The sequence below is a fragment of the Cetorhinus maximus genome, chromosome 20 (genome assembly GCF_964194155.1).
Source record: "Cetorhinus maximus chromosome 20, sCetMax3.hap1.1, whole genome shotgun sequence".
Classification (NCBI taxonomy): Eukaryota; Metazoa; Chordata; class Chondrichthyes; order Lamniformes; family Cetorhinidae; genus Cetorhinus; species Cetorhinus maximus.
This window is the reverse complement of record NC_135898.1, coordinates 29,911,868-29,937,090: the sequence shown is the minus strand read 5'-3', so window position 1 is coordinate 29,937,090 and position 25,223 is coordinate 29,911,868. Positions and strand designations below refer to the sequence as shown.

At 43.2% G+C, this 25,223-nt stretch overlaps 1 protein-coding gene across 1 annotated transcript in view; it reads right to left on the bottom strand.

The window, feature by feature from the left end:
- The window catches only part of hells (helicase, lymphoid specific), a 60,619-nt gene extending 37,028 nt beyond the window's left edge, over positions 1 to 23,591 (bottom strand). Inside the window, exons 1-8 of the mRNA XM_078565848.1 lie at positions 23,511 to 23,591; positions 21,260 to 21,381; positions 14,301 to 14,423; positions 8,074 to 8,133; positions 6,875 to 6,914; positions 3,674 to 3,738; positions 1,991 to 2,029; positions 690 to 920 (exon numbers count right to left, since the gene is read on the bottom strand). Of these exons, the coding sequence (XP_078421974.1) occupies positions 690 to 920; positions 1,991 to 2,029; positions 3,674 to 3,738; positions 6,875 to 6,914; positions 8,074 to 8,133; positions 14,301 to 14,423; positions 21,260 to 21,364 (663 nt within the window). The 5' untranslated portion in view covers positions 21,365 to 21,381; positions 23,511 to 23,591. The remainder of the gene's footprint in view (positions 1 to 689; positions 921 to 1,990; positions 2,030 to 3,673; positions 3,739 to 6,874; positions 6,915 to 8,073; positions 8,134 to 14,300; positions 14,424 to 21,259; positions 21,382 to 23,510) is intronic.
- Between the last annotated feature and the right edge of the window lie 1,632 nt (positions 23,592 to 25,223).

Sequence of the window (25,223 nt, the reverse complement as noted above, 5' to 3'; positions counted from 1 at the left end):
CACTGAAACAGATCAGCTAAGGCCCCTGTTGAACATTTAAAAGAAAATTGCTCCATCTTTAAAAAGCACAAATATTTTCTCAGGTATTCAGCAAATTTCTTCATCTCAAATTGATATGGTACGGGAGAGTACATGAACTGAGATGAGATTTTAACTAACTTATGCTAAACCATATCCTAGATGAATTCGGTTTAGAAACAGACAAACTTAGCTTGCTTGTTTCTTTGAGTGTTAACCTCGTGAAGTTAATATAACTTCTAGCAGAATTTAAAATTAAACCAAAATTTTTCCAGATTAAATAATTAAAAGATATATAATCTTAACAGCAACATTAAGACAACGAAAACGGTGTCACACAGTCATCACCAATCCAGCGTGTGCTGTTGCAAATCCATCCCATCGTGGACCTGAACAAAGGACACTGCTGGACAAGGTTCCCTATAAAAATTTAATGTTTTGTGTGGCCAATTCTTTCCATGCACGGTATCATTAAATTTCTGCACAGCCAAACAGTATTAAAACAGAACAAGGCCCACATGGTAACTTTCAGGCTACACACGTGCAGCTTAGCAGCATTGCTGCTGATTGATCTGGGCACGGCTTTCAAAATTGCTCCCGTGTCCCCAACAAGCAGCCGGTTAACTGCGCGCCAAACCCCAACAGGAAAAAGGCAAGCATTGTAAACTCACCCGCAGCCACTCCATACCCTCCACCTGGTACCACCTCATCACTCCACCCGTGAAGAGTTTGGGCTGTTGGTATGGAACTGGTTGGCTGTTCACCTGCCTCACAGGGTCCAGGAGATGTTGCGAGTTGTGGCGTACAGTCTGGGCCAGCCGGTCTTTGATGGCAAAATTTGAATCTTGGTTCTTCGCAATATCTTCAGCCTCAAGCTTTTTCAGAGATGTTGTATCAGCATTCTTTATTAAAGATTTTAAAACAAATTATTTACAGAAATAAGATCTGCATACAGGGTGTCAGTTCAACATTGCACATGAAATGGTACAGTGATCAAGTGAATGTCTACTCCCCCTCTCAGTTAGTTATGATGAACTATTTTCACAGGGTTAAGTCTCAAAATTGAATGAGAATGGCTCAGAACGCAAAATCACTTCACTTGGCACAAATTTGGCAATCCACAGTCCAACTTGAAAGCCACAGGCTTGTGACTGAAATAGAAAACCAGTGATATTGTACAGCACACTTTTGACCACACAGGAGGCACCACTGTTGGGTCACTAAAGAGGGAACTTTACTATGCCTCCAGCTGTGCTTTTTCTTACCTAGGAATGTTCAATGATAATGTGATAGAAAGTGCTCAATTTGAGCACCAACATTCCTTACTTTGTGCCAAAAATTCAACACAAAACTTGCAACGTAGCTTTTGTTGATGGTGGCCAGGGTGAAAGGTGGCATTGGAGTAGAATAAAGGCAGATAGGCAAGATATACCCTACAACTACTTTGAGCTGTAGAATTGGAAAGTCAGTACACTCTTGACAACCATTCTGATCTATAACCCCACTTTTCTCCTCTCAAAAGTCATTTCCCTGTGTTGAGGAATACTCATGAGGGGCACTGGTAGCTCTCTGGTACCTTGCCCAGGGGGACATCTTCATGTGCAAGCCCAGTAAATGGTAGTGGGCTATTCAACTGTGACACAGGACAGCCACCACCTTCCACTCAAATCCTATCTTCTCCATTGTTCCAATACACAAGCTTTGTGGTAGAAATTCCTAAATGGAGATTAAGAGCAGGAACACCTGATATGATGTACAGAATGAAGGGAATACAAAGCCAACCTCCAAAAATATTTTCAGTGTGTTACTTATTAGAATTTATGGTGAGATGGGTTGAGAAACTTGCACTACAAACATGGAGGACATCTAGTGACAATGCACTGAACCAACTTCTGTCCTATCCTGCCCAGATTTAAAATTGTTTCTATCTCTACCTCCTGGTTCACAACATCACACAGTATTAATGACTTACCTCATCTGTTTTAGCCTTTTTAACCCTTGACAAAATGTCCTATAAAAAGCAAAAAGTAAATCAGCAGGGATTTGTAACAGAGCTCAACAAATGCATTTTGACCTTTTTATAACATAGATATACGATTGTCTCATGCATTCGCTTTGTCTTTGTAATAAAAATCCCACCGCTTATAGCGGATGCAATGGTGTTACCAGGATTAGCCTGCTAGAAGTGTGAAAAGGTGTTTAGCCTTTTAGAGACCTAGAGAACACAGAGAGAAGGAAACAAACTGGCTGGATACTGTTCTGTAGTTATTAACAAACTTTAATGTGGAAAGGAATTAACAAATGGTTTGTCCATGTTATACCAAAATTGCAGATTAAGAATCAGAAGCTGGTAAAATGCTGGTAAAAAGGATTTCTTAAATCTCTGCAGAAGCTGCTGGTAACTGCACGATCAAAGAGATTTTATCTCACAAAAGGTGAGGGTTAACAATAAATGTGGAGGCTTGAAAGAGCACAGAATAATCAGTGGAGGGATTTAGATATAAATGTGATATGAAGATGCAAAAACCTTATTGAATTACCCGAAATAGGTAGTACATTTAATATGTAATAAGCAGTAACTGATGGGACGGGCAAACAGTTAGTGCTATTTACCAAATATAGGCGGTTTCCCGTGATGAACATTGATTGCATACATGGGGACTGGACATGAATTTTACAAATGCATAGAAGACACCACAAAAGACTGGCTATAAAAATGAAAGCCGTTTATATAAAAAGGAAAATAGCCAGCTTGACAGAGAGCTGGCTAGTGAACAGCAGAGGTAAATTGAGGTTTTCACATTGGTGAGATTTGGCTAGTTTATTTAAAAATTCATGGGATGTGGGCATCACTGGCATTTATGGCCACCCATGGTGTGCCCAGGGATGCACATTGGGATTTTTCATTTTCTATTGATACAACTTTTTCTGGATCAGAGGACAAGGTGATTGACATTTTGCTGACATTCTCAAATTGGAAGGTAGGGCAAAGATGAAGAATTCAGGAGGGTACAGACAGATTGGCACAGTGGGCAGATAGGGAACAAATACAGGTTAGTTTAAGAAATATGAAGTACAATATTTTGGGAAACTAAAACACCAGGAAGGAGTAATATTTAAAGCCTTGAAAAACTAGTCTTCGTTCACCAGAATAAATGAAGTTAAGGAGATGGCAGTATTAAAAAGTTTTCAAAATTAGGAAACGTCAGGCAAAAGATCAAACGGAAATGGAATGTTTTCTCTCTCCACAGATGCTGCCTGACCTGTTATGTATTTCCTGTTTTTATTTCAGATTTCCAGTATCCTCGTTATTTTGTTTTGTATCAGAGTAACTAGCCTAGTTAAGGACCTGGCACTAGAGTGAGTACCAGGCATGACACAACGGGCCAAATACTTCCTTCTTGTGCTCTATTTCTATGATTTTTTAAATAAATTTTTTTAAAATAAAAACACCCAATAACACCGTAGCATGAAAGCAGTGACAGACATCTGACTCGCCATGTAGGAGATGCACAAGGTCAAGTCTCTGAGGCAGAATCTTAGAAGAACTGTAGCAGACAGGGTCGAGTAATTAAAGACATTACAGCTTCCTTCAATACAAATGACATCAGGAGCAAGAGACCAGATATTACCTACAAAGGAACGGACATGTTACCTCCTTGCTGATGTAATCGGAAAGATTGTATGTTGTTTCTTCTCTTCCTCTTTTCTTCTTTATTGCTATGATTTTTAAAATCAGAAAACAGGTTATTTAACTGACTGGATCTTCGAATGATGTACAGTCTCCACGATACACGTAAACATTACAGACCTTGATCAACTCTGAGGACATCATATTCTCAGCCAAATACCTTAATGAAATAAAAGCAAAAACCTGCAGATGCTGGAAACCCAAAACAAAAACAAAAATACCTGGAAAAACTCAGCTGGTCTGACAACATCTGCAGAGAGGAACACAGTTAACGTTTCGAGTCCGTATGGCTCTTCAACAGAACTAAGTAAAAATAGAAAAGAGGTGAAATATAAGCTGGTTTAAGGGGGGGGTGGTACAGGTAGAGCTGGATAGAGGGCCAATGATAGGTGGAGATAACCAAAAGATGTCATAGACAAAAGGACAAAGAGGTGTTGAAGGAGGTGACATTAAGGGTAGAAAGCAGGACGAGCAAGGTACAGATAGCCCTGGTGGAGGTGGGGTGGGGGGAAGGGGTCGAAATAGGCTAAAAGGTAGAGATAAAACAATGGATGGAAATACATTTAAAAATAATGGAAATAGGTGGGAAAAGAAAAATCTATATAAATTATTGGAAAAGGGGGGGGATCGGATGGAGGAAAGAGTTCACGATCTAAAATTGTTGAACTCAATATTCAGTCCGGAAGGTTGTAAAGTGCCTAATCGGAAGATGAGGTGGTGTTCCTCCAGTTTGCGTTGAGCAAACAATTTTAGATCGTGAACTCTCTCCTCCATCTCCACCCCTTTTCCGATCCCCCCTTTTCCAATAATTTACATAGATTTTTCTTTTCCTGCCTATTTCCATTATTTTTAAATATACTTCCATCCATTGTTTTATCTCTACCTTTTAGCCTATTTCGATCCCTTCCCCCCACCCCCCACTAGGGCTATCTGTACCTTGCTCATCCTGCTTTCTACCCTTAATGTCACCTATTATCACATTCCTTAGATAACATCACCTCCTTCAACACCTCTTTGCCCTTTTGTCTATGATATCTTTTGGTTATCTCCACCTATCACTGGCCCTCTATCCAGCTCTACCTGTCCCACCCCCCTTTAAACCAGCTTATATTTCACCTCTTCTATTTTTCCTTAGTTCTGTTGAAGAATCAAAAGGACTCCAAACGTTAACTGTGTTCCTCTCCGCAGATGCTGTCAGACCTGCTGAGTTTTTCCAGGTATTTTTGTTTTACCTTAACAATGAAAATGGTACTACATCCCAAACATATGAAGCCTTCAAAGTAATTTCTGCCAGTAATATTTATTCCAAAGTTGCAAAACATGTACAGAACTTGGTTGAACACACTTGGAAGCATCGTGCATAGTTTTGGTAATCATATTATAAAAAGGACAGAGACACAGGAGAAGATGCAAACATTTACAAGGATGTTAACAGAACTTGGGGTTATACCTAGAAGGAAAGGGTGAATAGGTTTGGTCTCTTTTCCACTGACAAAAGGCAACTGAGGGGTGACCCAAAAGGTCTTTAAAATTATGAAAGGTTTGAAACAGTAAACAGTGTTTCTACTTGTGGGGAAAAGCAAAACTAGGTCATCAATACAAGATGAACATCAAGAAACTACATAGGTAATTCAAAGGAAACTTCTTTACTCAGAGTGATGAAAAAAAGTGGAACTCTCATCCACAGGGAGTGGTTGAGGCAAATAATAAAGAATCAGTTAAGGGGAAGCCAGATAAACACTTAAGGGAGAAGGGAATTGACGACTGTGCTGACACAGTTAGATGAAGGAATGGAAGGATGGGAGGAAGCTTGAGTGTAGCATAAACACAAAACATGGTCTGTTTCTGCACATGTTGTTTACAGGATCAAGGGAGATAGACTAAATTAAAACATTAAGTCATTCACATAGCTCCACCTACAAATAGAAATGTGGGAGATGGTGGTTATAAACAGCAGCAATGGTTATAAACAGCAGCAATTCAAGGCGGCAGCTCACACCACCTTCTCAAGGTCAATTAGAGATAGGTAATAAATACTGGCCTAGCCAGCGACTCCCACATCCCAAGAATGAATGAAAAAATACATATGTAGAGGCAAAACCCTGCGTGTTGTTGCTGATGTTCTCTTGGTACCAGTGAGCTCTTATTACCAATGACATTGCAGGAGGTGAAAAGGATCTTCAGTGCTAAAGGTTCAATTTATGTCAGAGGTTATTAGACTGCATACTGTCAATGTTTCCTCATCATTGCAGAAATAATCCATAATTTTGGATGTAATGCAATTTCCTATCCAGTTCTAGAATAATGCCAAGGAATGATGCAGCCATCCCATCCAGGAACATTCTGTGAACTGGACATTAAGTTGGCAAATGGCACCATCATGTCTAGACAAAAAGCATTTGACAATTGCAAAAGTCTCCAATTGTAACTGGACGATTGGTTGTAAATATTGTGCCAAATAGATTGGCAGATAGATACTGGAGTTGGAGAAGTGTTAATCCAACCACGGAGACACGAATCTGTATACAGCAAGAGACAGATATCTTCTTGGGGCTCAGTTAACCTTGCTAAACAACTGAAACATCAATTCTGCCCAAGCTTTCTGTGCAAGCTAGTCAGATCCGAAACCAGAACACTGAAGGATTTGATAAATTTAACAGGACTTTTTTTTCTTAAAAAAATACTACCAAATGAACGCAAGCATTACATTTTTAAATCTCAAAAAAAGCAATGAAAAATATCTAATTTAATTAAACACTCCAATAATTTATACCACAAGAGAGTAGACTGAAAATGTCAAGACAATTGAATGAATACAAGTGCTCAATTGGATTGATTGAAAGTGGATTATAATTATAATCTTCCTTGTAACAAATTGTTCATAGAAACTAGGAGTAGGCCATTCAGCCCTTCGAGCCTGCTCCACCATTCATTATGATCATGGCTGTTCATACAACTCAATAGCTTGCTCCCGCTTTCTCCCCATATTCTTTGATCCCTTTCGCCCCCGAGAGCTATATCTAACTCCTTCTTGAAAGCATACAACGTTTTGGTCTCAACTACTTTCTGTGGTAACGAATTCCACAGGCTCACCACCCTCTGGGTGAAGAAATTTCTCCTCATCTCAGTTCACAAGACCGTTGTAGTTTGAAAACAAACATATACCTGTTTCAGTTTCTTGTGTTGACCAGTTGTCCCCATTCACCTGGACACATACAAAAAAGAATCAAATTTATGACTTCACCAGAAACATATCAATTTGAGGAATTTAATTAAAAGCACAACTTTTCTTAAAAAAAGCCATCAGTTTAGTACTGGTTTTATACAGTACTTTAACAAAAATGGGAGATTGAGGGATCCCCCAAACCATGCAACACTTGAACAAGTTTCATTCTCATCATGCAGAACTCCAGGGACACTACGTGTGGCAGAGTTCAAATACCAAAGGCACAAATTACAATTGGAAATTAGGCAGGAGAAAGTTAAGTCAGAGAAATCAGGTAATTACTGAGGTGGTCACTGAAGCAGAAAGAATAAAGGAGTCCAAAGAAACAATTAAGCTCGACTTCTGGAGGGAAATAAGAGCAAGTAATTGAGGGAGAAGATGGAGTTGATTAATAGAAAAGATGAACATTGAATCTAATCTTGGCCGAGTGCTTGCAATCTCACAGGAGTCAGGTTGTAGGTTCAAGTCCATATAATCGAGGCAGATGCTAAGTGCAGTACTGAAGGAGTGCTACACTGTCAAAGGTGCTGTTTTTCAGGTGAGACATTAAAGGTCCCATCTGCCCCCTCAGGCTGAAGCAAAATTCCTACTGCAGTATTCAAAGTGTTCTTCCAGTCTCCTGGCCAACATTTAACCCTCAATCAAGACCACTGAAATAATTTAATGGATTACTTATCACCCGGCTGTTTTCAAACCTATAAGCAAATCAATGCTATATGCAAATTGACTTGTTTTCCTACATTACAACACTGACAAGTACTCTGTCAGCCGTAAAGTGCTTTTGGATGTCGCCAGGTTATGACAGGTGCTATATAATGTAAGCTTATTCTTTATGTTAGGAGCACAGAACTCTTGTACCATGCGATGGACACTGTATTGCTCTGCTCCCAAGGAGAAATTTCTTTCTACAGGGATTTGCTAGAGCATGGAATGAATTTTCACAGGCAGTAGCTGATGCACAGATCATTGAATTTTGCCAGTGAAGAGTAGATGAACGTCTGATGCAGGTAGCTAAATGGCCTGCTTCAAACAAATTCCTGATTCTGCATTAGGATGAAGGAGTGCAAAATAGAAAGTGTTGATTCCCTACACCTTAAATACCTCAAATAATTCCAAGATAAAGCTGTCTAACCATTACCGTTTGAGCTGTCACCAGCAGCTTTTTCTTCTTTTCGAGTTTTGCTTTTCTTTGCTGCTCCTATTAGAAACAAAGACAAAAAAGGTATTTTGTTTTTAATATCAGAGCATAATTTAAAAAAAACTAAAATCAGAGGCAAATCTACCCTTCCAGGATGAGATTTTACCAAGTGACTTTTTAAAAAGAAAAATTAGTTTTCTATTCTGCCCCATTCCCTCCTGAAGCCAGTCTCATGCCCACAGACAAGCAGTTATTCATTAACTCACTGGCTATACTTTTAGGTACAAATCTTTCACCATGGGATAGAAACAAACAGAACTTGGCTCTGTTTCTGTCAGATAGCCATATCTACACTCCAGCAAGTATCAGTGAACAAAGTATCGCGGATGACACAAAAATTGGTGGGGTGGTAAATAGTGATGAAGGTAGCTTTAGAATACAGGAGGACATAGACGGGCTGGTCAGATGGGGTGATCAGTGGCAAATGGAATTTAATCTGAATAAGTGTGAGGTGATGCACATGGGCAGGACAAACAAGGCACAGGAATACATGATGAATGGTAGGACCCTGGGAAGTACCGAGGGTCAGAGGGGCCTTGGTGTGCATGTCCACTGGTCCCTTAAGGTAGCGGGACAGGTAGATAAGGTGGTTAAGGTGACATATGGGATGCTTGCCTTTAAGAGCCGATGCATAGGATATAAGAGCAGGGAGGTTATGCTGGAACTGTATAAAACGCTGGTTAGGCCACAGCTCGGGTATTGCATGCAATTCTGGAATCCACATTATAGAAAGGATGTGATTGCACTAGAGAGTGCAGTGGAGATTTACCAGGATGTTGCCTGGGCTGGAAAGTTTTAGTTATGAGAATAGATTGGCTAGAATCACACAGTGCAGTGCCTTTTGGCCCATCGAGTCTGCACCGACACGTGAGAAACACCTGATCTACCTGACTAATCCCATTTACCAGCACTTGGCCCATAGCCTTGAATATTATGATGTGCCAAGTGCTCATCCAGGTACTTTTTAAAGGATGTGAGGCAACCCACCTCCACCACCCTCCCAGGCAGCACATTCCAGACCGTCACCACCCTCTGGGTAAAAAAGTTTTTCCTCACATACCCCCTAAACCTCCTGCCCCTCACCCTGAACTTATACCCCCTCGTGACTGACCCTTCAACTAAGGGGAACAGCTGCTCCCTATCCACCCTGTCCATCCCCCTCAATCTTGTACACCGCGATCAGTTCACCCCTCAGTCTTCTCTGCTCCAACAAAAACAACCCAAGTCTATCCAACCTCTCTTCATAACTTAAATGTTTCATCCCAGGCAACATCCTGGGCATCTCCTCTGCGCCCCCTCCAGTGCAATCACATCCTTCCTATAATGTGGCGACCAGAACTGCACACAGTACTCCAGCTGTGGCCTCACCAAGTTTCTATACAACTCCAACATGACCTCCCTACTTTTGTAATCTATGCCCTAATTGATAAAGGCAAGTGTCTCAAATGTTTTTTTCACCACCCCACTAACATGCCCCTCCGCCTTCAGAGATCTATGGACACACACGCCAAGGTCCCTTTGTTCTTCAGAACTTCCTAGTGCCATGCCATTCATTGAATACTTCCTTGTCAAATTACTCCTTCCAAAGTGTATCACCTCACACTTTTCAGGGTTAAATTCCATCTGCCACTTATCTGCCCATTTGACCAAATCGTCTATATCTTCCTGTAGCCCAAAATACTCAGCCTCACTGTTAACCACCCGGCCAATCTTTGTGTTCTCCGCAAACTTACTAATCCTACCCCCCAACATAGTCAACTATGTCGTTTATATGAATGACAAATAATAGGGGACCCAGCACAGGTCCCTGTGGGATGCTACTGGACACAGGCTTCCAGTCACTAAAGCATCCTTCTGTCATCACCCTCTGTCTCTTACAACTAAGCCAATTTTGAATCCACCTTATCAAATTACCCTGTATCCCATGTGCATTTGCCTTTTTTATAAGTCTCCCATGTGGGACCTTGTCAAAGGCTTTGCTGAAATCCATGTAAACTACATCAACTGCACTACGCTCATCTACATACCTGGTCACCACCTCAAAAAATTCAATCAAATTTGTTAGGCATGACCTCCCTCTGACTATCTCTGATCAAACTTTGCCTCTCCAGGTGGAGATAGATTCTCTCCTTCAGAATTTTCTCCAATAGTTTCCCTACCACTGACATGAGACTCACTGGTCTATAGTTCCCTGGCTTATCTCTACAACCCTTCTTAAATAGCAGAACCATATTAGCTGTTCTCCAGTCCTATGGCACCTCCCCCATGGCCAGAGAGGAATTAAAAATTTGGGTCAGAGCCCCTGCGATCTCCTCCCTCAGCAGTCTGGGACACAAATCATCCGGACCTGGAGATTTGTCCACTTTTAAGCCTGCCAACGCCTCCAATACCTTGTCACTCCCTATATCAATTTGCTCAAGAACCTCGCAGTCCCTTTCCCAGAGTTCCATACCTTCATCCTCATTCTCTTGGGTGAAGATGGATGTGAAGTATTCGTTCAACACTCTACCGATGTTCTCTGGCTCCGCCCATAGATTGCCCCCTTGGTCCCTAATGGGCCCTATTCTTTCCCTGGTTATCCTCTTCCCATTGATATACTTATTGAATATCTTGGGATTTTCCCTACTTTTACCAGCCAGAGCTTTCTCATATCCCCTCTTTGCTCTCCTAATTGCTTTCTTAAGCTTCAGCCTGCACTTTCTGTACTCCGCTAATGCCTCTGCTGATTTGCTCCCTTTGTGCCTACTAAAAGCCTCTTTTCCTTCTCATCGTATCCTGAATATCTCTGGTCATCCATGGTTCCCTAGGCTTGTTACTACTTCCTATCACCCGAGAGAGAGCATGTTGAGCGTGTACCCTCCCCATTTCCTTTTTGAACGCCCCCTACTGCTCTTCTGCAGATTTCCCCACAAGTAGCTGTTCCCGGTCTATCTTGGCCAGATCCTGCCTTATTTTACTAAAATCTGCTCTCCCCCAGTCCAAAACATTTTTTTGCAACTTGTCCATAACAAGCTTACATTGTACCATGTTGTGGTTGCTATCACTAAAATGCTCCCCCACCACCTCAGCCACCTGTCCAGCTTCATTCTCCAGAATTAGGTCCAGCCCTTGTTGGACCCTCTACATATTGACCTAAAAAGTTCTCCTGTACACATTTCAATAAATCCACTCCATCCAAGCCCTTAACACTATATCTATCCCAATTAATGTTGGGAAAGTTGAAATCACCTAATATAATTACCCTATTGTTATTGTTTTTAAACACCTCCGCAAATTGTGCACATATCTGCTCCTCAATTTCCCGCTGACTATCTGGGGGTCTATGATAAACACCTAACAATGTGGCTGCCCCTTTTTTATTCCCAAGCTCTACCTACAAAGCTTCATTTGATGCCCCCTCCAAGATGATATCTCTCCTTACTGCAGTAACTGACTCCTTAACTAATAATGCAATGCCTCCTCCTCTTTTACCCCCTCCCCTGAAGATTCTATATCCCGGAATGTTGAGCTGCCAATCTTGCCCCTCCCTCAACCACGTCTCTGTGATGGCTACTATATCACAACTCCACGTGTCAATCCTCACCCTTAACTCATCCGTTTTACCTGTAATACTCCTGGCATTAGAGGCCATCCAGCCTTGCTTTACTCCCCTGAAACTTAATGCAACTGCACTTCCTCTGACTTGAATGTTTTGCTGTATTATGATGTGTCTTTATTCTGCTAACATTCTGTGCCCCCTCTCCCTGCCTAATTAGTTTAAACACCTCCCAACAGCACTAGCAAACCCACCCGCAAGGATGTTAGTCCCACTCTGGTTCAGATGTAGATCGTCCCGCTTGTACAGGTCCCACCTTCCCCAGGAACAACCCGAGCGATCCAGGAATCTAAAACCTTCCCTCCTGCACCAACTCTTAAGCCACTTACTCATCTACGCTATCCTCCTATTTCTGTGCTCGCTGGCGTAATCCAGAGATTACAACCCAAGAGGTCCTGCTTTTTAGTCTACTGCCTAACTCCCTGAATTCTTGATACAAGACCTCATCCCTCTTTCTACCTATGTCATTGGTACCAACATATACCATGACCTCTGCCTTATCACCCTCCCCCTTCAGGATACCCTGTAGCCGTTCAGTGACATCCCGGACCCTGGCACCAGCGAGGCAACACACCATCCTGGAGTCACGTTGACGGCCATAGTAGCACCTATCTGTTCCCAACTATAGAATCTCCTATTACTATTGCTCTTCCTCCCCTCCTGTACAGACAGGCTGCTTGTGGTGCCAGAAGCTTGGCTCTGTCTGCACTTCCTGGAGGAACCAGCGCTCTCATCAGCCTCCAAAATGGAATTTTGACCGATTTGTGAGCGGGATCCCAGGAGACTCCTGAACTGCCTACCTGTTTCTCTTGGACTATCCTTCAGCTGCAGTGTGGCCACCTCTCTAAACATGCTATCCACCATGCTCTCAGACTAGTGGATGCTCCAGTGTCCCCAGCCGCCGTTCCAGCTCTGTATCCTGAGCTTCCAGGACTTGCAGCTGGACACACTTCCTGCACACATACTGGTCCCGGGCACTGGAAATGTTCCCGCTTCCCACATGGAGCATGAGGGGCACACCACAACTTTGAGCTCTCCTGCCATGACCTATCCCTTTAAATTAAACCTTTTAAATCAATTACTTTAGGGCCCTTCTTTCCTGATCCTCATTACTACAAAATATACAAACTATAAACCACAAAGACGACTTTAAACTAGAAGCGATAAAAGTAGTAAATACTTACCCGACCTTACCCACTACTTACCAGTCATTTCTCACCCTTGTAGCCTCTGCTGCAGCAGGGAAAGACCACTCTCTGAAGATTTAAGAAATTGGATAGCAAAGAAAAAGTGCAGAGCCCCTCTGCACCAAATTGCCAATACCCACACTCACTCTGGCTGTGTCTCACTCAGGATGAGGTCTCTCCCCTGATCGTGTGCAAGACTAGGGTTATTTTCCGTGGAGCAGGGTTGATTGAGGGGGACATGAGGTGTATAAAATTATGAGGGGCATAGATAGGGTAGACAGGAAGGAACTTTTCCCCTTGGTGGAGGGATCAATAACCAGGGGGCATAGATTTAAGGTAAGGGGCAGGAGGTTTAGAGGGGATGTGAGGAAGAATTTTTCACCCAGAGGGTGGTGAGAATCTGGAACTCACTGCCTGAAAGGGTGGTAGAGGCAGAAAACCTCATAACATTTAAGTAGTATTTGGATGTGCGCTTGCGATGCCATGGCATACAAGACTATGGGCCTAGTGCTGGAAAATGGGATTAGAATAGTTAGGTGCTTGTTTGACTGGCGCAGACTCAATGGGCCTTTTTCTGTGCTGTAGACCTCCATGACAATGAACTGAAACAGGAGTTCCAGTTGATTGCAGCCCTGCCTATCCCAAGAGTACAGAAGCAACTACTGTTTCATCATCTAACTCAGCAGAGAACTGCTTTGAATGGCTGTGTCATTTTAGCAATGTCTTTATCCCTCGAAGCTCAAAAGGGCAACAAGATCATCACTACTTCATCATTCAAATAGATTGGACAAGCCATCAAATAATTGTAGAGTCCTGAACCTTCAAACTGATGCAGCAAAATCTTCAAAGTTTCAAACTGAAAACTAAAGTAGTTATCTGGCAGGTACTTTGAACAGGGAGGGAATGTTAAATTCAACTCAGAAGACAGGAAGAAACAACAGACCATGTGGCCCATTTGCCATGTTCCTCCCACAGCCTGTGCACCCCCTACCCTATCATAGGCCTTAAGCTACCCATTTCATTTCCTTTCAGCCCATATACACTCTCCTCGATCATGGATTCCACCACCCACTTTATCTCCTGCAGCAGGGTGCAGGGTGACAACAGGAAGTTTTGTATAAACGTCCAAGGGCGACCAAGCAAACTACAGAACTTTCAAAAAATAAAAATCAGAAAATGCTGGAAATACACAGCTGCATAGGACATAAAAATAGACAGGTTAACAATTCAGATGGGATGCTTTGTTATAATTTTTTTGATTTCCAGCCTTCAGCTTTTGTTTAGGATTATCCATTCAACTTTTCACTTCCATTATTCATCCCTGAATAGACAACATACTCCTCCACCACAGCATCATATATGAAACCAAATAAACACAACGTTACCTCCAGCTGTTGCTGCTCCATTTTTGTCAATAAAAACTTTGAATAAATGTTACTCTTCTCCAGCAAGTGCTGCAATCGCTTATAGCGCATTTCACGCGAGTCTTTTTCCCAGAACATTTTGGCCTAGAAAAAGAAATGTGTCAAAAAGAAATTTTGGCCAATAATCACACACAGCAATACAATTATTAATTTCTACTTTTAACCTCACTTTCTGTGAACTAAATTTAGCCAGATGAATTCTTTTGTTTTATAGGTAAGAATGCAACAGGCACAAATCAGTAATTTCATTCTCTCCAAACTGACCCAAGAATATCCATCTGAATACACTGCAATCTCGTCACTGCAAAATGATTCTTATTCGGTGTTTCACTAATGGGCCATTTGGACCATCAAGCCTGTATTGCCATTCAATAAGATCATTGCTGATCATCTGTGGCCTTAAGTCCTCTTTCCCGTCTGCCTCCACAACATTTGCCTACAGTAAATTAACTTTGCAATGAGTTACTCCTGGACCTCCCGAGATGGTTACAGGGCATAAATTTACAATACAGGAGGTCATTCAGCCCATTATTTATTGAAAGGGAAGAACGTGCCGGGTAATGGGGAGAAGGCAGGGGAGTGGCACTATGTATATTGTTCTGATGGAGAGCTGGCACAGACTTGACTGGCTGAATGGCCTCCTTCTGTGCTATAACAATTCTGTGATCTTTATGACAGCCAAAGAAAAGCTATCCAGTCTAATCCCACTTTCCAGTTTTCAATCCATAGTCACAGCACTGCAAGTACATATCCAAGTATTTGTTATAAATGCCTCGAGGGTCTATACATCCACCACTCTTTCAGGCAATGAGTTCTGGACGCCAACCATCCTCAAAAATATTTCTCAGTTTCCCTCTAATCTTTCTGGCTATTACTTAAATAATATGCCTCCTGGTTACTGACACCTCTGCTAAGGGTAATAGGTCATTCCTATCCACTCTATCTAGGCTCCTCAATTTTATACGATATAATTTACTCTCCTCGGTACCAAAGAAAATAACCCCAACATTAAAAAAAGCAAAATCCTGCAGATATTGGAAAATAAAAATATAACATAAAATACTAGAAATATCCGGCAGCATATGAGAAGAGAGTTAACATTTCGGCTCGACACCCAAAGGAAAGCATCCCGTATATCTTCTTACCCATCTTCTCTACCTGTCCTGCGAGCTTCAGGGATCTGTGGCCCAAAAGTCCTTATGTTCCACAACACTTCTCAGTATCATACCATATATTGCAAATTCCCTTACTTTCTTTGCCCTCTCCAAAAGCATTACCTCACACTTCTCTGGATTGAATTATATTTGCCACTTTTCTGCCCACTTGGTCAGTCCATTGATATCTTCCTGCAGTCTACAGCTTTCTTCCTTTTTATCAACCACAATCAATTTTTGCATCTTTTGCAAACTTCATAGTCATGCCCCCTACATTTAAGTCTAAATCATTGACGTATACCATTAAAAATAAGGGAACCAAGTACAGAATCCTGCGGAACCCCAGTGGAAACAGTCTTCTGGTTATAAAACCGTCGGTATACCATTACCCTTTGCTTCCTGCCTCTGAGCCAATTTTGGATCCACTTGCCCCTGGATCCTATGAACTGTTACTTTTCTGACCAATCTGCCATATGGGACCTTGTCAAAAGCCTTGCTAAAATCCATGCTTTCCCTGATTTCACTTGGCAATATTTTTTCAAGCTCTCTCTTTGCTTTCCTTATTTCCTTTTCCGTTTCACCCTCGTACTTTCCTGTATTGCTGTCTGTAATATTGAGCTCTCAGTGTTTGACATAAGCTCTCTTTTTTTTTTGCCTGATCTGACTCTTTATGCTATGAAATCTAGGGTGGGTTTCTAGGTTTGAGAGCTCCACCCTCTCTCTTTCGGGGGACATATTTGTTCTGAATCCTCTCCATCTCCTCCTTGAATGCCTCCCACCGCTCGGACACTGATTGATCTTCAAGTAGTTGTTGGCAGTTCTCTTTTGCCAAATCACATTTCAGTTTAGTAAAATTGGATTTTCCCCAATTTAAAAGTTTTACACTTGATCTATTTTTATCCTATTCCAGAATCTAACTGAATTACGAACATTACCACAAAAATGTTCTCCCACTAATACCAGATACCCCTTCTACCAGCCCAGCTTCATTTCCCAAAACCAAATCCAGAACTGCCCCGGCTCTTCTAGTGCTTGCTTTGTACAACAACCCAGGGTTTATTTAACACAATGTAAAAAAAAAATCACAGGAGCGTTATAAAACAAAATATGATATCATGCCAGAAAGAGATTATTAGGTCAGATAACCAAAAGCTTGGTCAAAGGAGCAGATCTTGAATAGTGTCTTAAAGGGGAAATGCGAGGTGTACCTAAAGTGTTATTAGGGAGACAGTTCCAGGATTTTGACCCAGCGAAAGTGAAGGAACAATAATATAGTTCCAAGTCAGGATGGTGTGACTTGAAGGGGAATTTGCAGGTGACAGTGTTGCCACGTGACTGCCACCCTTGTCCTTCTTGGTGGCAAGAGCTTGAGAGTTTGGTGGAGGGAGTGAATGTTGAAGGTGGTGGGTGGGGTGCCAAACAAGTGAGCTGCTTTGTCCTGGATGGTGTTGAGTTTCTTGAGTGTTGCTGGAGCTGCACTCGTCCGGGTAAGTGGAGAGTATTCCATCACACTCCTGTGCCTTGTAGAGGGTGGACAGGCTTTGGGGAATCAGGAGGTGAGTTACTTGCTGCAGAATTCCCAGCCTCTGACCTGCTCTTGTAGCCACAGTATTTATATGGCTGGTCCAGTTCAGTTTCAGGCATGTAAAAGTACATAAAAAGTAAAAGATTAGTGAAGATAAATGTAGGTCCCTTACAGTCCGAAATGGGAAGATTTATAAGAGAGATCATGGGAATGGCACAGCAATTAAAAAACTAGTTCAGTTCAGTCTTCACGGAGGAAGACACATAATTTCCCAGAAATGTTAGGGAACCTAAGGTCTATGGAGGAGCAATTGAAGAAAATTACCCAAAAAAAAGTGGAGAAATTAATGAGACTGAAAGCTGATAAATCCCCAGGGCCCGATAATCTACATCCCAGGGTACTAAAAGAGGTGGCCATGGAAATTGTGGATGCGTTGGTTGTCATCTTCCAAAATTCTCTAGATTCTGGAACAGTCCCAGCAGATTGGAGGGTGGCAAATGTAACACCACTATTTAAAAGCGGAGGGAGGAATCAGGGAACTACAGACCGGTTAGCCTAACATCAGTAGTAGGGAAAACGCTAGAGTCTATTATGAAATATGTGATAACAGGATACTTAGAAAATATCAACGAGATTAAACAAAGTCAACATGGATTTATGAAAGGGAAATGATGTTTGACAAACCTACTGGAGTTTTTTTTTTGAGGGCATAACTAGCAGGATAAGGGAAAACCAGTGGATGTGGTGTATTTGGATTTTCAGAAAGCTTTCGATAAAGTCCCACATAAGTGATTAGTGTGCAAAATTAAAGCACATGGGATTGGGGGTAATATATTGGCATGGATTGAGAATTGGTTAGCATACAGGAAACAGGGAGTAGGAATAAATAGGTCTTTTTCAGGTGGCAGGCAGCAACTTGTGGGGTACCGCAGGGATCAGTGCTTGGGCCCCACCTATTCACAATATATATCAATGATTTGGATGAGGGAACCAAATGTAATATTCCCAAATTTGTTGATGACAAAACCAGGTGGGATTGCAACTGGTGAGGAGGATGTTAAGAGACTTCAAGGCAGTTTAGACAAGTTGAGTGAGTGGGAACATACATAGCAGATGCAGTATAACATGGATAAATGTGAAGTTATCCACTTCAGTATGAAAAACAGATTTGCAGAGTATTACTTAAATGGTGGTAGATTGGGAAATGTTGCTGTACAAGGGGACCTGGGTGTCCTTGTACACCAAACACTGAAAGCAAGCAGGCAGGTGCAGCAAATGTTGGCCTTCATTGCAAGGGGATTTGAGTACATGAACAAGGATGTTTCACTGCAGCTGTACAGGACCTTGGCAAGACCACACCGTGTGCTCAATTTTGGTCCGCTTTCCTAAGAGAGAATGTACTTACCATAGAGTGAGTGCAGCAAAGGTTCACCAGGCTGATCCTGGGATGGCCGATTGTAGTCTGAGGAGTGATTGGGTCAGCTAGGCCTGTATTCACTGGAGTTTAGAAGAATGAGAGGGGGCCTCATTGGCAGTGTGGGAAAGACTGGAAGCAAGAATGATGTTTCCTCTGGCTGGGGGCATCTAGAACAAGGGGTCACAGTCTCAGGATACTGGGTAGGCCATTTAGGACTGAGGTTCAGGGAAATTTGTTCAGTCAAAGGGTTGTGAACCTGTGGCATTCTCTACCACAAAAGTTGTGGAGGCCAAGTCACTGAATATATTTAAAGGAGGAAACAGATTTCTAGACTCCAAAGGCATCAAGGGGTATGGGGTGAGCACTGGAGTATGGAGATAGGGGATCAGCCATGATCACACTGAATGGTGGAGCAGGCTATAAGGGCCAAATGGCCTACTCCTATTTTCTATAGTCAATGATAACCCCAAGATGTTGATGGCGGGACAATTCAGCAATGAACAGTGCCATTGAATGTCAAGGGGTGATGGTTAGATTCTTCCTTGTTGGAGATGGTCATTGCCTGGCACTTGTGCGGCACAACTGTTACTTTCCACTCATCATGCCAAGCTCGATTGCTGTCCAGGGCTTGCTGCACATGGGCACAGACGGCTTCAGTATTTGAGGAGTTGCACATTCTATCCTCTATTAACTTGAGGTCACCCAAAACTCTCCTGCCTGTGACTTAACTCACAGCAAGTCCCTTTTCCCTATTACCCCTGTGCTCACAGAAACATCAGCCTTCTCTTTTGCATTGATATGCTGGGTTCTACCATCATTGAGGCTAAGGATATTCATGAAGCAGTCTCCCCCAGTTAGCTCTTTAATTATACCAATTTTCAGAACTGATGGTGGTAAGACTATAGGGTTTCAATCTGATCCGTTGGTTGTGGGATTGTTTGGCTCTCTCTCATCCTGTTTCCATATTTAGCATGTATGTAGCCCTCCGTTGTAGCTTCACCAGGTTGGCAACTCATTTTTATGTATGCCTGGTGCTGCTCTTGGCAGTCTCCTACACTCCTCATTAAGCCAGGCTTGATGGTAATGGTAAAGTGAGAAACATGCCAGGCCATGAGTTTACAGATTGTGGTTGATTACAATTCTGCTGCAGATACCTACAGTGCCTTATGGATGCCCAGATCAGTTCTGAATCTATCCCATCCCATTTAGCAGATGGAAGTGTCACACAGCACAATGGAATGTGTCCTCGGTGTGAAGACAAGATTTCATACCCACAAAGGCTGTGATGGTCACCCCTGCCAATACTATCATGGACCTACGAAAGATAGATTAGTGAAAATGAAGTCAAGTAGGTTTTTCCCTCTTGTTGGTTTCCTCAACACTTGCCTTGGGCCCAGTCTGACAGCTATATCCTTCAGGACTCAGTCAGCTCGGTCAGTAGTGATGCTATCGAGCCACTCTTGGTGATGGACATCGAAGTTCCCCATCCAGAGTACATTCTGTGCTCGTTATCCCCTCAGTGCTTCTTCAAGTGGTGTTCAACACAGAGGGATAGATTCATCAGCTGGAGGGGGGCAGATGATGGTAATCAGCAGGAGATATCCTTGTCTGAATTTGACCTGACACAATGAGGCTATTGGTAGAAGCAGAGATTGTAGAGCTAATTGATGGGATGAAAACTGAGTTGCTTGTGAGGCCATTTGAGTAAGAGTCAACCACGTAGTGTGGATCAGGAGTCACAGGCCAGACTGGATAAGGACTGCAGAGTTCCTCGCCTGAAGGACATCAGTCAGCCTTCCATGCTTTTCTATTAATTTTCTTCTTTCCATTTCGAGCTTTAATTCGAAGATCACATTCCCACCTCCCCACTAAACTAATTTAAATCTTCTCCAACAACGCAAACAAACCTGCCTACCACAATATTGGTATGAGCCCTGTCGAGATGTCACATCTCTGGTTTGCACAAGTTCCATTTCCCCATAACTGATCCTAATATACCAAATATCAATATACTAAAGCCCTCCTTTTCTCACCATCTCTCTAGCCATATACATCTGCATCATCCTCTAATTTCTATACAAACTAGCAGTGGCATTGGGAGTAAACAGATTAGTATCTGAGATCCTGCATTTTAATTTGTTTCCTAGCTAAAAGCAAGATCTGTCATGCCTCAAATTTATTTACATAATTACTTCATAAACACCTTCCAGTGCTGGAAAGAAAATCATCCCAACCTCCCTTCTTATTCCTAACTTCCTTGCTTTCACTGTTATGCCTGATATTGCAAACTTCACCTTAAAGTCTCTTTCAAAGGGAAGAAGTCCAACTTCCTTTATATTTCTGTAGAGCTTATACTCCTCGCTTAATATCCCCGAACCTTCCCTTCACCCCACCCCCACATATAGACAACAGAAGCCAAATTATAGGACAAAATGAAGTTAGGAGTCATGTGGAACATAAACACTCCAGCTGTTGGGTTGAAAAGGCCTATGCTGTAAGATTCTATATGAGTTTTCTGCATCAGCTACTACTGTTTTTTATTCATTGTATGTGGGGGTCACTGGCTAGGCCCACCCCTAATTGCCCTTGTTCATTGCTGTGGTTTCCACAGCAGATTTCCAGATGGGTTTTTACAATAATCGACAATGGTTCAATGGTGATCATTAGGCTTTTAATTCTGGATTTTTATTGAATTCAAATTCCACCATCTGCTGTGGCGGGATTCAAACCCATTACTGTCTCTGAATTACTAGCCCAACGACAATACCACTGCACCATCATCTCCGCTCTGTGAACTATGTTGTAATTTAACGAAAAGCTTTACCTGTTGCATCAGCTTTCTCTCCTCCTCCTGTCCTTCCTTCTCCAGCTGCCTTTCCTCTTCCAACATGCTGGCTGTTATGATCTCATTCACCTCATGCTCGGCCATCTCACCGTTTCTGGACTCTGAGGGGAAACACAGGGCAGAGCACTTATTCAAATTGTTACAAATAACTTCCTGATTGCTCAATAAAGTCGTTGCCCAATGAGCTCCCAAGCCATACATACAAATGATCCCAAGTTTGATTTCATGCTGTGCTGAATTGGCTCAGATACTGTATTGTATTTACCCTTGGCTGCCCTGGGCTAGGAAGGGAAATCTCATCATGATCACACATTTTCAGTTTTCCATCAGGACATGAGAGAATATTCCTTGGCCATGACTACCACAGCCTGCCAATACTCGCCAACTCAATTTGCACATGAAGACTGGCCAGTTGACTGAGGTACTAGAAAATTGCCAATGCCCAGAGCCATAACCTCACAGCAGCCCCACATTTAAACAGGCAAAACACAATAAACTGGTTTCCACCAGGGCCTGGCAACAGACACTACCTGGAGCACTCAACTTCTTGCTTTATACAAAGTTGTACAGTGCCTTCTATGATTGTCAAGTCACACAGCTGGCTCCCAAAACATTGCTGTACAGTCCCTTAGGATTTCTTTGTGGGGGGCGGGGGGGGGGAGTCATTGTAAAAGTCAGTCCAAACAGAGATCCCAGTGTTTCCATATCTGCAGCAAAAGAAATTGGTATTTGTACTCAATTATCATAAATCAGCAGCACTTAATATCAGTTACTTCTCAACAAACCAAAGCATGGAGACCCCGCCGTTACTTCATTCCCTTATTCATCGATTCCTGCTACACAGGGTGTGAGCATGACTGTATCAAAAACAGAAAATGCTGGAAATACTCAGCAGGTCTGGCAGTATCTGTGGCGAGAGAAACAGAGTTAACGTTCCAGGTCAAGAACCTCTCTTCAAAACAGAAGGAAAATTAGAAATGAAATAGGCTTTGGGCATGTGAAAAGGGGGAGGAAGATCAAAATGGAAGGTCTGCTGTAGGGCAGGAGAGATTAACTGATACAAGATTTCATGGTACAAAAGGCAAATGGAGTGGTAATGGTTGCAGAGTGTCTAGAGTGGGTGTGAGTGGCAGAATGAACAGCTTCATCCAATCTGATCGAGGGTGCTTGGTAATGCTTGACATCCCATTATCCAGTGCTAACACCCTTCAGTTGGACCGCCCAAAGAAAAAACAGTTTTCTGCCAATGTCAGAATTTAAATGTGACTCATTTGTACTAGGAATCTATTGTAAAGTTAGTAAAGAGTCAAAAGCAGAACTGTGGAGACCAGACATGCACAAATAATTATATCAACTATTTCAGAATGCCTGGGAGTGTTTAAAAGTCAACATTATATGTAGTTTGTAATCAACACCAATCTTATGCAACATAAGCCTTGTGAAGAGAAAAAACACTTTTTAAAAAAATATACATATCCCAAAGCACTTCAGAGAAGCAATCAGACAAAATTTAACACCACACCAAAGATATTAGGACAGGTGACAAAAGCTTGATTAAAGAGGTAGTTTTTAATGAGTCACAAAGGAGGGGGGAGGTTTAGGGAGGAAATGTCAGTGATGAAGGTATAGGCAGCTGAAGGCATGGCCAATAAGGATGAACAAGATGCCAGAATTGGTAAATCAGGTATGTTGGGAGGACTGTAGGAGATTAGAGATAATGAGGGATCTGAAAACAAGGATGGAAATATTAAAATTGAGTTGTTGCTGGACGTAGTCCTAATGTAGGTCAGTGATCTTACAGAGGTAGAAGTAGGCCAATTTGAATGGACATGTTCAGCAATGCTTTCTGCTGAACAGTAAACTGGAGGCTTAAACAATCAACTGGTGACACACTAGACAGCAGGTGACATACATGACAGTCCTTTAATATTGAGAACTTCAAGGCATATCAGTCAGTAATTATTTCAAAATTCCATTATGGCTATTAGATAATGTGGTTGGGATTTTTGGATATCACATTAAGTTGTATATGGGCCAGAAGTAGCCAAAGAAATTTCTGGCGGAATTACCCATCAAATGTCACTGTATATGTGTCGGTGCAGACTCGATGGGCCAAAAGGCCTCTTCTGCACTCTGATTCTGTGAAAACAAGGAGGTGTCTCCATGCGAAAACAAAGATTAAATTTAGTAGCTAAAGAGGCCATTGATAGGAGTGCACGCTGAACTTTACCTGTGACAGAGCCAGCGTCTAACACCTCCTGCTCCTCATTGGAGTTCACTTGAAGACAAGATTTGTTTACGTCACCTTTGAAAATACTAAAAAGAAAAATGGTAAATCAGAAACAAAGAAACAAGAAATAAAAAGACATGCAACTGAAGGTAGAGGGTTTAAGTAAACCACAGGCAGACACAAACTCAAATAAACACACAGGCAGCAGGAGACACAGTTAGGGTCATTACGATAGTCAGACAAGTGAAACCAGAAACAACCATGGGGGGTGGCACGGAGCGTGAGGCTTGGGAAGGCACTGAACACAGAGACACTGTCAGGGACATCTAGATGCTAAGTCAAGGCAGTGGAGAGTGGGTGTTCGAGGGTGGGTGTTCGAGGGTGGGTGGGGAGAAGAGGAGGGTGTGTGTGTGAGGGGGGGGGAAGAGGAGGGTGTGTGTGTGAGGGGGGGGAAGAGGAGGGTGTGTGTGTGATGGGGGGGAAGAGGAGACTGTGTGTGGGGGGGGTAAGAGGAGAGTGTGTGTGAGGGGGGGGGGGAGAGAGGAGAGTGTGTGTGTGAGGGGGAAGAGGAGAGTGTGTGTGTGTGTGAGAGGGGGAAGAGGAGAGTGTGTGTGTGTGTGAGGGGGGGAAGAGGAGAGTGTGTGTGTGTGAGGGGGGGAAGAGGAGAGTGTGTGTGTTGAGGGGGGAAGAGGAGAGGTGTGTGTGTGAGGGGGGGAAGAGGAGAGTGTGTGTGTGTGAGAGGGGGAAGAGGAGAGTGTGTGTGTGTGTGAGGGGGGGAAGAGGAGAGTGTGTGTGTGAGGGGGGAAGAGGAGAGTGTGTGTGTGAGGGGGGGGAAGAGGAGAGTGTGTGTGTGAGGGGGGGGAAGAGGAGAGTGTGTGTGTGAGGGGGGGAAGAGGAGAGTGTGTGTGTGAGGGGGGGGGAAAGAGGAGAGTGTGTGTGTGAGGGGGGGAAGAGGAGGTGTGTGTGTGTGGGGGGGGAAAGAGGAGAGTGTGTGTGTGAGGGGGGGGAAGAGGAGAGTGTGTGTGTGAGGGGGGGGGAAGAGGAGAGTGTGTGTGTGAGGGGGGGGGGGAAGAGGAGAGTGTGTGTGTGAGGGGGGGAAGAGGAGAGTGTGTGTGTGAGGGGGGGGAAGAGGAGAGTGTGTGTGTGGGGGGGGAAAGAGGAGAGTGTGTGTGTGTGAGGGGGGAAGAGGAGAGTGTGTGTGTGTGAGGGGGGGGAAGAGGAGAGTGTGCGTGTGTGAGGGGGGGAAGAGGAGAGTGTGTGTGTGTGAGGGGGAAGAGAGGAAGAGTGTGTGTGTGAGGGGGGGGGAGAGAGGAGAGTGTGTGTGTGTGAGGGGAGGGGGGGAAGAGGAGAGTGTGTGTGTGTGTGAGGGGGAAGAGGAGAGTGTGTGTGTGTGAGGGGGGAGGGGAAGAGGAGAGTGTGTGTGTGTGAGGGGGAGGGGGAAGAGGAGAGTGTGTGTGTGTGTGAGGGGGGAAGAGGAGAGTGTGTGTGTGTGAGGGGGGGAAGAGGAGAGTGTGTGTGTGTGAGGGGGGGAAGAGGAGAGTGTGTGTGTGTGTGAGGGGGGGAAGTGGAGAGTGTGTGTGTGTGTGCGGGGGGAAGTGGAGAGTGTGTGTGTGTGGGGGGGGAAGAGGAGAGTGTGTGTGTGTGTGAGGGGGAAGAGGAGAGTGTGTGTGTGTGAGGGGGAAGAGGAGAGTGTGTGTGTGTGTGAGGGGGGGG